Source organism: Myodes glareolus, chromosome 8 (assembly GCF_982192425.1).
Source record: "Myodes glareolus chromosome 8, mMyoGla1.1, whole genome shotgun sequence".
NCBI classification, from domain to species: domain Eukaryota; kingdom Metazoa; phylum Chordata; class Mammalia; order Rodentia; family Cricetidae; genus Myodes; species Myodes glareolus.
Window position 1 is genome coordinate 18825097 of NC_142033.1, and position 11852 is coordinate 18836948.

Genomic DNA, 11852 nt, shown 5'->3' on the forward strand with positions numbered 1-11852 from the left:
GTGTTAATACTAGGGTTGGTAGCCTAGTAAAACTGTTGCTTCATGTGTCCTGATGCCCACACGCATCGAGAAGGCTCCTTGCCTTGCCTGAGGTCTGTGTTTGTCTGTTTTCTTCTAGTGTTAATACTAGGGTTGGTAGCCTAGTAAAACTGTTGCTTCATGTGTCCTGATGCCCACACGCATCGAGAAGGCTCCTTGCCTTGCCTGAGGTCTGTGTTTGTCTGTTTTCTTCTAGTGTTAATACTAGGGTTGGTAGCCTAGTAAAACTGTTGCTTCATGTGTCCTGATGCCCACACGCATCGAGAAGGCTCCTTGCCTTGCCTGAGGTCTGTGTTTGTCAGTGCAAGGCAAGAAACCCCTCCCGGCCATTCTGCTTTTGCCCCTCATGGTGATGAGCAAGGTGTAAGCTGGGACAACTTACTATTTGGCGGGTCTGTCGTGGTTCCCTCCGTGGTGTGTGTGCCCCTGCGCATGCCTGCAGGGGTGCTCATTTCATAGTCGTCATCATCGGTGACCGCAGGAGTTGTGACGTGGCCCTGGGTGGTTCCTTGTATAGCAGGGCTTGTTCCTGCCTGTCTCGTAGGAAGGACTCCATTTTGCGCATCTGGTCTAGACCCTGTCTGACTGGAGGGCAGAATGCCTCCGGGGAACAAGGGGTGGATAAGGAGGCCTGTGAAGATTTGTGAGGCTAATGGCTGTTACAGGGAAGGAAACAGAAGAAAAGAACCCATTTTAACCAGGTTAACTAATCTTTCTTGTTTAGAGGGAGGAAAGCCGGGTGGGATAGGGATAGCCGAAGGGATAGCCGAAGGGAGAGGCTAAAGTCAGAGAAGTCACAAGGACCCGACATTCCTGGCATGCATCAGGAGTGTTGCTGGTTTCAGTGCTGGGATTTTTTTGCTGGCCTCTTTTTCCTTATAACAAAAGGACAGCCGGAAGTTCTGAGACTTGTCTGGAGACAGTGCTAAGGTAGAAATCCACAAAACACTGATAATCTCTATTTGTCTTTTACCTAAAATACATCCTTTCCCTTGCCCATAAAAAATTGAGACTACAAGTTAGTAGAAAAATCAATGCAAGTTGAGTAACCAGACGTTGCCTTCGTGGCTTGAATCTCTTTTAGCATACTTTTCAAAGGCTTTGCTGGGTTTGGCCAGGACTAGTTCTCTTGGCACTTGAGCTGCTGTGCTTTTCTGAGATTACTGAAGGGGCACCTCTTTTTCTGGGGCTTCCCTGGTTAGATTCTGCTGGAGCAGCTCTGCACTGGGCCTGGTAATCTGACTTTAAGGTAGTTCCCAAAGTCATTCTGAGGTGAAGACTGCCAGGGCATAGGTAGGGAAACATTGTCTCAGATTTAAGAGATGCTGAAGGCAGAGCTAGATCCCTGCTAGTGAGACAGGCAGGTTACAGTATCAAACATTTCATAGGAATCATGGCACATGGTTTTGAAGTACGGAAATTAGTGATTAACAGAGAAGATTGTAAATTATCAGCACACATTTCATATAAGAGTAAATATTGTTTTGTGAAATCATGTGTGTATCTTAGGCAGCATGAAAATATCACTGTTATAAATTGAACTAAAAAATGTTTGAAAACTACTAATATAATCGATAGAACACATGGCTGTGGATCTAGATCTATCTTTTTTTGTTGTTGTTGTTGAGACATTTTACTTAAGCTTGCTGAGCCTCAGTTTATCCTTACAGTTCTGTCATGGGTATGTACTTTGTAGAGTGAGGGCTAAAAGTGAGAGACTTAAAGTGCTTGTTGTATGAAAATGCCCCAACAGCAGGAAGATGTGAATGGCAAAGGGAGTGGTGATTCATGACTGGATTATTATTTAGGGTGGTATAGCAAATGTAGTATATAGCCTTTTAATAATATAAATGTAATAAAAATAATAATGAAAAAATATAAAAAAATTAAAACCAAATTCTATGTGTAATGATCTGTCCTGTCCCTTTAAGAAACAAGCCACGCCTAATCCCTCCCTTGTCTGTCAGGCAAGCTGATCTTCAGCTTCCAGCCTGAGTCCTTTCCATTTTCCATCTCCCTCTTGAAGAGGCAGCTTCTGTCTCTCCCCACTTCTCCCCCTTCTGTTTCTCTCTCTCTCTTTCTCTCTCTCTCTCTCTCTCTGTCTCTCTCTTTCTCTCTCTGTCTCTCTCTTGCTCTCTGCTCTTCTCTCTCTCCCCTTTTCCCTTTCCCCTCCATAACTCACTAAATAAATATCCAACCTCACTCTGCATGGCATGCTTATCCATGTCTCTGTCTCTTACCTGCTGCATGACTCTGTGCCAAGGACCAGACCTATGGTGTGGTCTCGTGGTGTGCCATCTTTCTGTCTCCTTTGGGACTGGCTGCCCATTGAGGTCTCTCACCCATCACATGGTTCCCTACCTGGGACTCATGGCCTGCTGCAGTCACTCGGGGAACTGCACCATCCCTGTCTGGGACTGACTGCTCTTGGGACTCACTGCCTACTGCTGCTGCTTGGGGACCTGCAGCGTTTCTGCTGCTGCAGCCACTTAGAGATCTGCAGCATTTTACTTAATCCGTTACACTATGATGCTACCTCAATTACTTATTTCTGTTGTCATGTTTAGATATCACAATAGTCCAAATATATGTCTATAAACATGATCTGTGCATTAATTGCATAGAAATTATGAGTGAGGGTAATAAGAATTTTAATCTTATTCTTCAGTTATTTGTGTCTATAAGAAGGAATTAATTCATCACTACCAGAATATAGAAAAAACTCTCATAAATGGAAGGTACAACAGATTTAATCCTTCCTGAAGAGTCAGTATTTATATTATTTTGTGTCTACATCTGTAGAATGATGTGTAATCTTCAATATAAAATTTAAGTCAATCAAAATAAAGTTTAAACATGTGCAGTGGCCCTCTGGGTTAATACTGAGTCTGATAACAATATATAGAAAGCTAATGCAAAGTTAAATTAATGGAAACTAGTAGGAGAAAGATGACAAAAATCTTTAACTGGAAAGAATAATCAACTCCAAGGAGCTGTAAAAATGCCCAGCTCATGGTAGGAGAAAGTGGAGGAGGGGATGTGATTGAAAGAGCTGGAAGGGTAGAGGACACTGGGAGAAATGAGAAAAATTTAAAATGGTAGTGACTTAAACTATTTTCTTCTTACCAGTTCTTCTGAGCTTAGGAGAGTACCCTAAAAGCAAAATGACAAATAGAAGCAATTAGAGAACTTTCAATATATTCAATGCAATGTATATAATATAACTCAAAGCCTTCAAATATTTCTCAGTATTATAAAGAAATTAGATGATCTGGTATCTAATCACAAAACTCATGTCATCATGTGGTTTGGGACTGCTTATGTTTATTATTGAATAATGTGACTTAGCTTTGAAAACTATACATATATATATCATTAGGTTATAGTTATACATTGGAAAGAACCTGGAGAATACAGAAAGCAACAGAAAAATAACCCTACAATTTACATATGATGGTCTTTCCAGGTGCTGTTTTACAAATTTATTCTTCATGTAATAGAAACTGTTATTTATATAGTTATTTTGTCTTTCCTTTTTTCTTAGCATTTTGTAACAACTCCTTATCTGTGTTATTGCCAAATTATGATAAATGCAATTTTAAATGGCTATGTAATATTTATTTATGGCTATGTTATAGTTTACTGAAATTTTCTTTTTTGATTTGGTCTTAAATTTAAGTTTTAGCTGTATTTTATACACCACAAATATTATTTAATGAGTATATGGTACCTAAATCTTTGCTGCACTTCAGAATTTCTTTTCTTGAGATGTAGTCTCAAGATGTGGCATAAAGAACCAATAGGAGTGGGTGTAGTGAATGACACACTCCTGTAATCCCAGCACTGGAGAGGTTGAGGCAGGAGGATTACAAACTCAAGGACATCCTAATAAGCTATACAGATACCTGTTTAAACACAAAGTGTTGATAGGGATTTCATACTAATATTTGTCTCTCCTTTTAGGAATGGAGCTGCCATCTGATGTTAATGCTGATATTGACTTTGGTCCTTGATAATTTTATCAGTAAGATCAAGAATAACTTTCGTACAAACTAAAAGGAAGTGAAGAAAGTGTCGAGGACTGACAAGAAAGAAAAGAGAGGTTGAGCATTGTGGGATAAACACATATGGCTAAAATAGATTTGATATTAAAAATAAATCCCCCACATCATGGGTCATCATATTTATCCCACTAAGTTATTTCTTTCTTGACAGTGTGGTACAGGGGTGACTGGCTGCTTTGTTTACAGAGGGTGTGGCTGGAGGAGTAACTGTATCTCATTCATTTTCAGATTGGATGCGATGATGATGTTTTCAAGAGATTGTGTCGTTGTTAACTGAAACAGTACCGTGAAGGATATAGAACTGCACCTGTCAGCCAGCCAGGACTAAGTAAGTGTTACATCTTGCTATTTTCAGTGCAAAGTAAGTAAGAATCCTGGTGCCTTATTGGTGAATTGAGACAAGAGAAATATTCTGCACATGGGCAATTGAAAATCACAGTCTGTTTAACAACAGTCTTACCTGAGCTCCAAGTTGCGCCACAATAATGGGTAACATCTAAAAAATAAAGGGACACAAATCACTGTTAAAGTCGAATACTAAGGGATGGGTTATGGGTCCTACTTTCTCAGCAGCCCACACCCACAGTCGAGATCTTGAAGGTAGATGGGTTGTTCCGATAACTGGGTATGAGTTGCTTGCTTGCTGAAATGGATGAGGAGTTGGCATGCTGTATATTTTCTGCTACTCAAAAAACAAACAAACAAACAAACAAAAAAAGCTAGCCTACACTTTACAAAAAAGAAACTCAAGTCTTAAGCTTTTATTTTGATTTCCAAAGGAAATCCAGTGTCAGGAAAAGTCATCAAAATTGACTTTCGACCTAGTATGTACCACCCTGAAGGATTTGAGTTTGACTGGCTCCTGCTCTGGCCATTTTCCCATTCAGCTGGCACAGCAGTGCCTGTCAGGCCAACAGTGACAGGCGCACATCTTTCTATAATAGTAAGTCAGCTTCTTGTCTCCCGGCGGCAAAATATGAGAGCAGAAGAACAACGAATCCAAACAACTGTCAGGGTGGGTGATGAAGGGATAGGGTTGTGAAGAAAACCAAATTAAAATATTTTTTTTTAATGGAAAACTGGAGTGGAAGGAACAAAAATAAATAAATAAAAAGGGAAACTGGGTGGGTACATAAGTGACCATGATAATGAAATTTAACCTAATTGTTCAGCTGTGTAATTATAAAGGAGATACGTTGTCTCAGTTATTGATTGGAAGTTGTCTGAAGTAATGACATCGAACACGCGTGTATTTACTGTGCTGCAAAACTGTTCCAGACACTTATTTTTTTAAATTTTTGCAACAGTCAGAGGAAGCCTCTACTTTAATGCCTCTTTTAAACTTTGAGGAAGGTGAGTCCCACCAGGCTGAAATAACTCGCCCACACCGCTCTGGCTGTTTACACAGAGAGCTAGGATTTGACTAGCTTTGTGATTCTGCATCCTTTCTTCCCAAGGTTGGCCTTTGGTAGTTAAAGGCTACAAGCATAGGTTTGTGTCATAGAAAGTGATCCAACTTTATATTGCTTTTCAAACATTTATGTTTTTGCCCGTAAATTAGTACTTCTGTCTGTCATCATCTTTGGTTAGAGAAACCTCTTTATGTCTTTTTTTTTTTGGTGATGGGCCACAGGTATGGCAAAGACTCATAACTGATCTAAATGCTGAGAATAAAAAGACCACTGAGTGCTTAGCCCTAAGAGGGACATCTCTACCACAGTGTCGGAGGCTCAGAGGGAAGCACAGAAGTGTGGCAAATAGAATGGGAGAACTGGAGGAAGAGACAGAGTGCTGTGTAATGCTGTCCTGTGGGAAGGACTGGGCTGTCACACTCTTGAACTCTTAGCTGCTGTGATTACCTGCGCAAGCCCTGCATAAGATGGGACCTGTGAACATTCTGTCATGGACAGGGGAGGGACCCCATGAGGCCCTGCCCCTCTCTGAGGATTCATAGTCAGTTAATATTTGCTGGGGTAGCAGAGAGACATCTTCTTCAGTACATAGCCATGGGTAAGTCACTCATGTTTCTTTAAGTGATACTTCACCTATGCTTTTGTACGTTAACCTAATCAAGCTCATTGGTTCACATGCACACAATAAAGGATGTGAAAGAAGAAGGGAGATTAGATGGAAAGAGGAAGGCCAACCAATGGGAGGAGGACGAGAAGGGGGACATGGAAAGAAATGGGAGGTAATTATTATAGAAATACGTCATAGGCATGTATGAGAATGTCATAATTATTATGTAAAATATATTCTTATAAAGTTCTTCCAAAAAATTATCCACTCTACATAGGAAGAGGCAGGTTAGAGGGACTGGAGCTAGGCCTGGCCCAGAGACATTGGAGAATCCCCATCAAGAATGAGGAATCAATGATTTAACACTGCTGCGTGCTGGGGAATGTGCAATGTCCGATCTTCTATACAAACCTTTTATAATGTGTTCACTAATGCCTCTGGCTCTGGGGAATAAGATGCTGTGCTGAGTCTGTTTCTTTTCAAATATTTTAAATTTTAAGTCACCGTTCAGTGATCTAGTAGATACATACTAGTATGGCATTTGACCAAATGTGTTTCTGTGGTTTTCCTCCCATTTCTCCCCTCCCCATGGTAACCTTCCAGCCTCTATGATCTATTCCTTCATGTTTTCTTGCTAGGGTGTGGTAGTAATTTTCTTATTTTCTGCAGTAGGGAATTATGTATATAGCAGCATACTATGCGGTTAGTGAAAATAACATTGCAAGCGAGCATTTGAAGGTGTCGAAACAATTCATGCTATTTTGTGTCCATAGAACAAGCACCTGCAAACTATCTGCTTACAGTTTATAAGACCCTTGAAGAAGGTTGTTTGAACCCATAGCTTCAGCTGAGAGAAAATATCCTGAGTTCAGAAAGCCCTTCCCTCCGCTTACCTGGGGTTGCAGCTGTTGTGGTCTGTTCAGCGGGCCCAGGGTAAAAGGGAGTGTCTGTGCACCCTGTGCCAGTCCAGTGGCAGGGTTGAGCTGTGGGGCATCAGAGAAGATTTTCATTATATTTCTTTCAGTTTGAACATCTTATACCCTAAAATATGTCTATTAAAGGTAAAATATAGATTTAAAGGAAGGATTTCTTACATACGTTAATACTATTTTATTGTGTGTGTAATTAATCACAGAGATGAAATTCCGATGTTTAATTTCTTAGCACAGATTTGTTTATTATGTGTATGCATGTGCGTCAGCGTGTGTGTATGTATGTTTGTCTGTATGTAAGTATGAATATGCGTGCAGGTGCCTAAGTAGGGCAGAAGAGGGCACTGGGCCTCCTGGAGCTGGAGTTCCAGGAATTTGTGAGCGGATCCACGCAGGCACAGGGAACCAAGTCTCAGGTCTACTACAAGAGCAGTGTGGGGTCTTCCGCCATGCTACAAGTCCTCTGCAAGTGCTCTTAAGCACAAGATACCGAGCCATCTATCAAACTCCTACACTAAACTAAAGAAAGAAATATTAGTGTGTACATGCTCATGCCAAGCATGTGTTTGTGGAAGTCAAAGGGCAGCTTTACTGTGCCTGTTTTTTCCTTCCCCATTTATGTGGTTCCTGGACTTCAAACTCAGATTCTTGGCCTTTTGCTTTTACAAACTGAGCTGCTTGTCTCTGCTTCCCCAGGAATTAAATTTTTTTTCTTGTCATCTCTGAGATCATTTAGGTAATTTACCCCCTTCTGGATGCAATAATGGTTACTGGACATTTTCTGATTGCTTTTCCCCTTAAGAGGTGAATTACTTCATAGGTATTTCCAGACAAAGTTATGAGATACAGAAAAACATACCGAGTCTGGAGCATGGGTTAATGCTATATTCCAATATGAACACTGGAAGAGTAATGAGGGAAATGCTTTTCTTCCCCAAACAGACGACTCCTTAAAGATGTCATGTGAGCAAAGATCTTACTGTCCTGTTGTCACCCTAGAGGGTCACAATAGCAATCATAGTGCTGATGTGGGACGTGGATATACTAGGGACTGTCAAGGAAGGTCTGGGGCAGAAGCTGGGGCAGGATCTTAGAGAGGAGGTAGCAGGATCTGGAGATTAAAAATGAGAATGAGGTCAGTGCTACAGAGGGACTTATGAGGAAACTTTCCAAGATTTATTGAGTGGCATCTGACTCTCTGAATATCCTCTTGCTCCTCTTCCAGCCCATGTGCAGTGAATGTGTGTGCATGTGCACTTGTGGGCAGACATTCCTATATGTTCTTGACTCTCCTCCATGCTCAGTATCAGGTGCCAGGTTAATTAAACCAAAGGTAGTGTGGTGATGTAAGGGAGTACTTACCAATTGCAGGTCTGAACCCCAGGTGAGCAGCTGTGCTAGTGGTATTAGACTTATGGAAGGGAAGATCTGCGGGGCATCGAAACTGGGCATTAGACAAGAGATTATCTCTTTGTACTGCAGCATCAATGGTAGATAGATAGTCTCAGGTAGTTTATACTGCTCTCCAAGGTATAGTCGCCAGCAAAATCAGCTCTCTCACTGCTCATCAATGGTCTGCACGAGGCCTCATTGTCTCCTGTGTGGTTCTGGATGGCCTACTAGTATGCCAAGTTTATGATATTTATCAAGTGACTTATTTATGATTATTATTTAGTTATATTTTTGTCTTAGTACTCAATTTCACACATCAGGTTTTATATTCTTTTTCCTAAAGAATGTCTCTAATAGTATAAGACACAGGTTCTTTCAGCAGTTAGATTGATTCCACTTGAATGATCTACAGTGTCCCATAACTAAAGAGACAGCTTAAACTTCTAATACTTTTGACTCGTATTTCAGAATCTACATGAAGGCAAGGCAGGATGAGTGAGAGTTGGAGTGGCAGACAACACAGGAGCCAAAAGAGAATGCAGTTTTCAAGGTTATTTAAATGTCTTGAGAAAACAGGCTTTATAGCAACATATCAGTTCATTGGTAGTGATGAAACTTAAGAAAATTTTGATAGGGCATGGGGAAGGTCTCAGTGAAAAAAGCATTTGCTGGGCAAACATGAGGACCTGAATTCATGTAAATTCATGTAAACAGCCACATGTGTGATTCCAGGGCTGGAGGTGGAAAAGAGGGATCCTATGGCTTTGCTGGCCTGCCAGTCTAGTCAATAGAGGAGGAGAGTAATAGAGGAAGGCCTCCCGATGTCAACTCTTATCTCCACATGTGTGCTCTGTCTCTCTCTGTCTCTGTCTCTCTCTCTTTCACACACACACACACACACACACACGGCGGGGGTGGGGGACAGGGAGAGGAACGAAAGAGATTGAGAGAGCCTTGAGAAAAGTTGTAGTTATTTTTCTGTACACTTCTTCTGTCATTTCAGCAAATCAAACAGAGTATCATAGAATCTCAAGGACACAGCTTTGTAAATAGGCGATATCATCCACTCTCAAAGCTTTCCATATTTAGTTTAGATTTCTAGATTAAAACAAATTTTGCTCATGTAATTCACATGAATAAAAGGAAAAAGAATGAGGCTGCTTTGCTTTCTTTATTTAAACATCAAAGAAAGTACTCTGGCTTTCTTTTCTTACTTCTTCCAAAGGGTGGGAAATTCTCTCGAGACCTGAGACTGTCAAATATTGATTTGTAAAAATTTACCAGTCTTAATATGCTTGCTATCTTGGTTTGTAAGTTGTTGCTATTGTTAGGTGCTTACCTGATTTGGTTGCTGTTGGCTTAATAGTGTCACTTGATCTGGAGTTTTGGTTGGAGGAAGTCCCAAAGCAGGGTTAATCTGCTTCTGTGAATATAAATATTTGTTAAAACAGGAGGGATGTGTTTGAGGTTTTGAATCCTTTTGTGTCGGGAAGCTAACAGGTTGTCCCTTAAACAACAATATAAATTTAAGCTCCTTATCTTTTGAGCAGTTTTAAGTTCTCAAACATTTTTTGTTTGGCTGGATTTGGAATCAGAGACTGGAAGACAGGTGAAAAAGCTGGGCATGTGGGATTCCGGTGCTTGTCTCTGGCTCCTATTTGTTTACTGTTTCTCTCCTCTGCTAGGACTTGTGTTATACTTTGAGTCTTAGTTCTGTGTACATCTGTTTACTTGCAATACATTTTCTTGCAATATTTGAATTAAAATGCAGTTTTTTTGAACCTTTCCACGTTTGCCTTACATGTGACATGTCAGTTTTGCACTGTGCAAAGTCACCTGGTGAGTGTCAGACTCAGTACTGGGACCACTGCAGTGACTCTAGTTCCCGAATAAAATAAACCCTTCTCTCTTGGTCTCGGGTCCAAGAATGCTTTAGTTGCTGGATGCATCTCAGAGGGAAGGATGGGTGGTCCTCCAGTGATGCCAACTCTTGGACCATATTTTTAACCTTGTTTCAAATGTTAAGTCTGCACTGAGAACTTCTTAATAATGTGTTGGTCTTTCATATTTTGTTTCATACTCTCTATTCAGTTTTTTTCATGGAAATTTTTACAATCTAAGTTTTTGATAAACAATGATTTGATATGTGTAGCCATTGTGAATTCTAGGGGATCATGCTCCCTAGCTTTGTTCTCATTGCTGCATTTTAGCAACCAGGACAAGTATGCCATCTGGAGTGTTTCCAAGTAGTCTGTTGGTTGTACAGACGAGTATGGAAATGCCAAATGAGCTCGAATGTTTTCTTCTTCTTTCATAGTAAATCTGCTGCATTTTTCCTGTATATCTTAAGCATTTTGATCAAAGAGAAATCTACTTAGTGATCAAATAACCTATCTCTATGCCTATAAAATAACTTAGAACAACTGAAGTAATAATGGAACACCAGTCCCCACCCCAATTAAAAAGTTATTGTATGTCAACATGTTTTGTAATGATACATGCTAAGTAAAAACTGTTCAATATTTTATAATGTATATCATATAATTTTATATCTAAGAGTTAATTCAATTTAGATGCTTTGATAATCAAATAGAAAAATCAGAAAGTGTTGTCTACCCTTTTAGTCATGAACAAATAACTAGTCACCAAGGAAATCTTCATTTTGTTTTGGAAAATAAAATAGTTACTCACTCTGTCCATCATGAAACTCTATTACTTTGCCCAAACAATTGAAATTCTTCTGTGATAAAATGGATGCATTTTAAAAATGCAAAACATTGAAATTTGCATGAAAACATTATTAGTTTACCATCTTTTGCTTTGGATAATAAAATTAGGAAACTTAAAAAGTGGGTCACAGATCAGAGTGGTTTTGTTGAAAAGCAGGAAGAGATAAATGTCTGTAAACAAGACATGGCTGAGCCTGGTCAGTACATAAAGTAAAGACATTGCACTTACTGGTAATGACTGAGTTGATCCTAGAAGACAAAACAGTAGAATCGTAGTCTTCATGTTTCGATTTGCTACCTATAAGAACAAAATTCTGTTACTCTTTTACTTTTTTTTTTTAACCTCTGAGAGAAGATGATGCTAAAAAATGATCATTCTACTTGGAATCTGGTCAAGTAATGTTACCTTTATGCTACCAGGCAAAATGATATTCAAAATCCCGATGACTTCTCCACTTTAGTCTGGTGCAATATTTATCTTTTGCTGATTTGTGTTTGTAGAAGGAATTTAAGCTCAGCTACAGGAGACAGGCAACTCGAGAGACCAATCAGGGCTAAAGTGTCTATGAAATCATTTGGTTTCACTTCCCAACACTTCATTAGGTGGGTTATTAGCTGCAGACATTGTGTTACCCAATGTCTGTGATTTGAGTAGAGGGTATTGTGGAAGACATGCC

The 11852-nt window shown here is 39.9% G+C and overlaps 1 protein-coding gene across 1 annotated transcript; it reads right to left on the minus strand.

The window, feature by feature from the left end:
• Positions 1–383: 383 nt before the first annotated feature.
• On the minus strand, positions 384–11646 carry Amtn (amelotin). Its single transcript, XM_085691465.2, has 8 exons — positions 11582–11646; positions 11405–11473; positions 9786–9869; positions 8417–8482; positions 7016–7105; positions 4564–4599; positions 3166–3192; positions 384–695 (listed from the first exon to the last, which is right to left on the minus strand). Exons 2-8 carry the CDS (start codon positions 11456–11458, stop codon positions 384–386), a joined length of 669 nt encoding a protein of 222 aa, XP_085547591.2. The 5' UTR covers positions 11459–11473; positions 11582–11646.
• Positions 11647–11852: the final 206 nt, after the last annotated feature.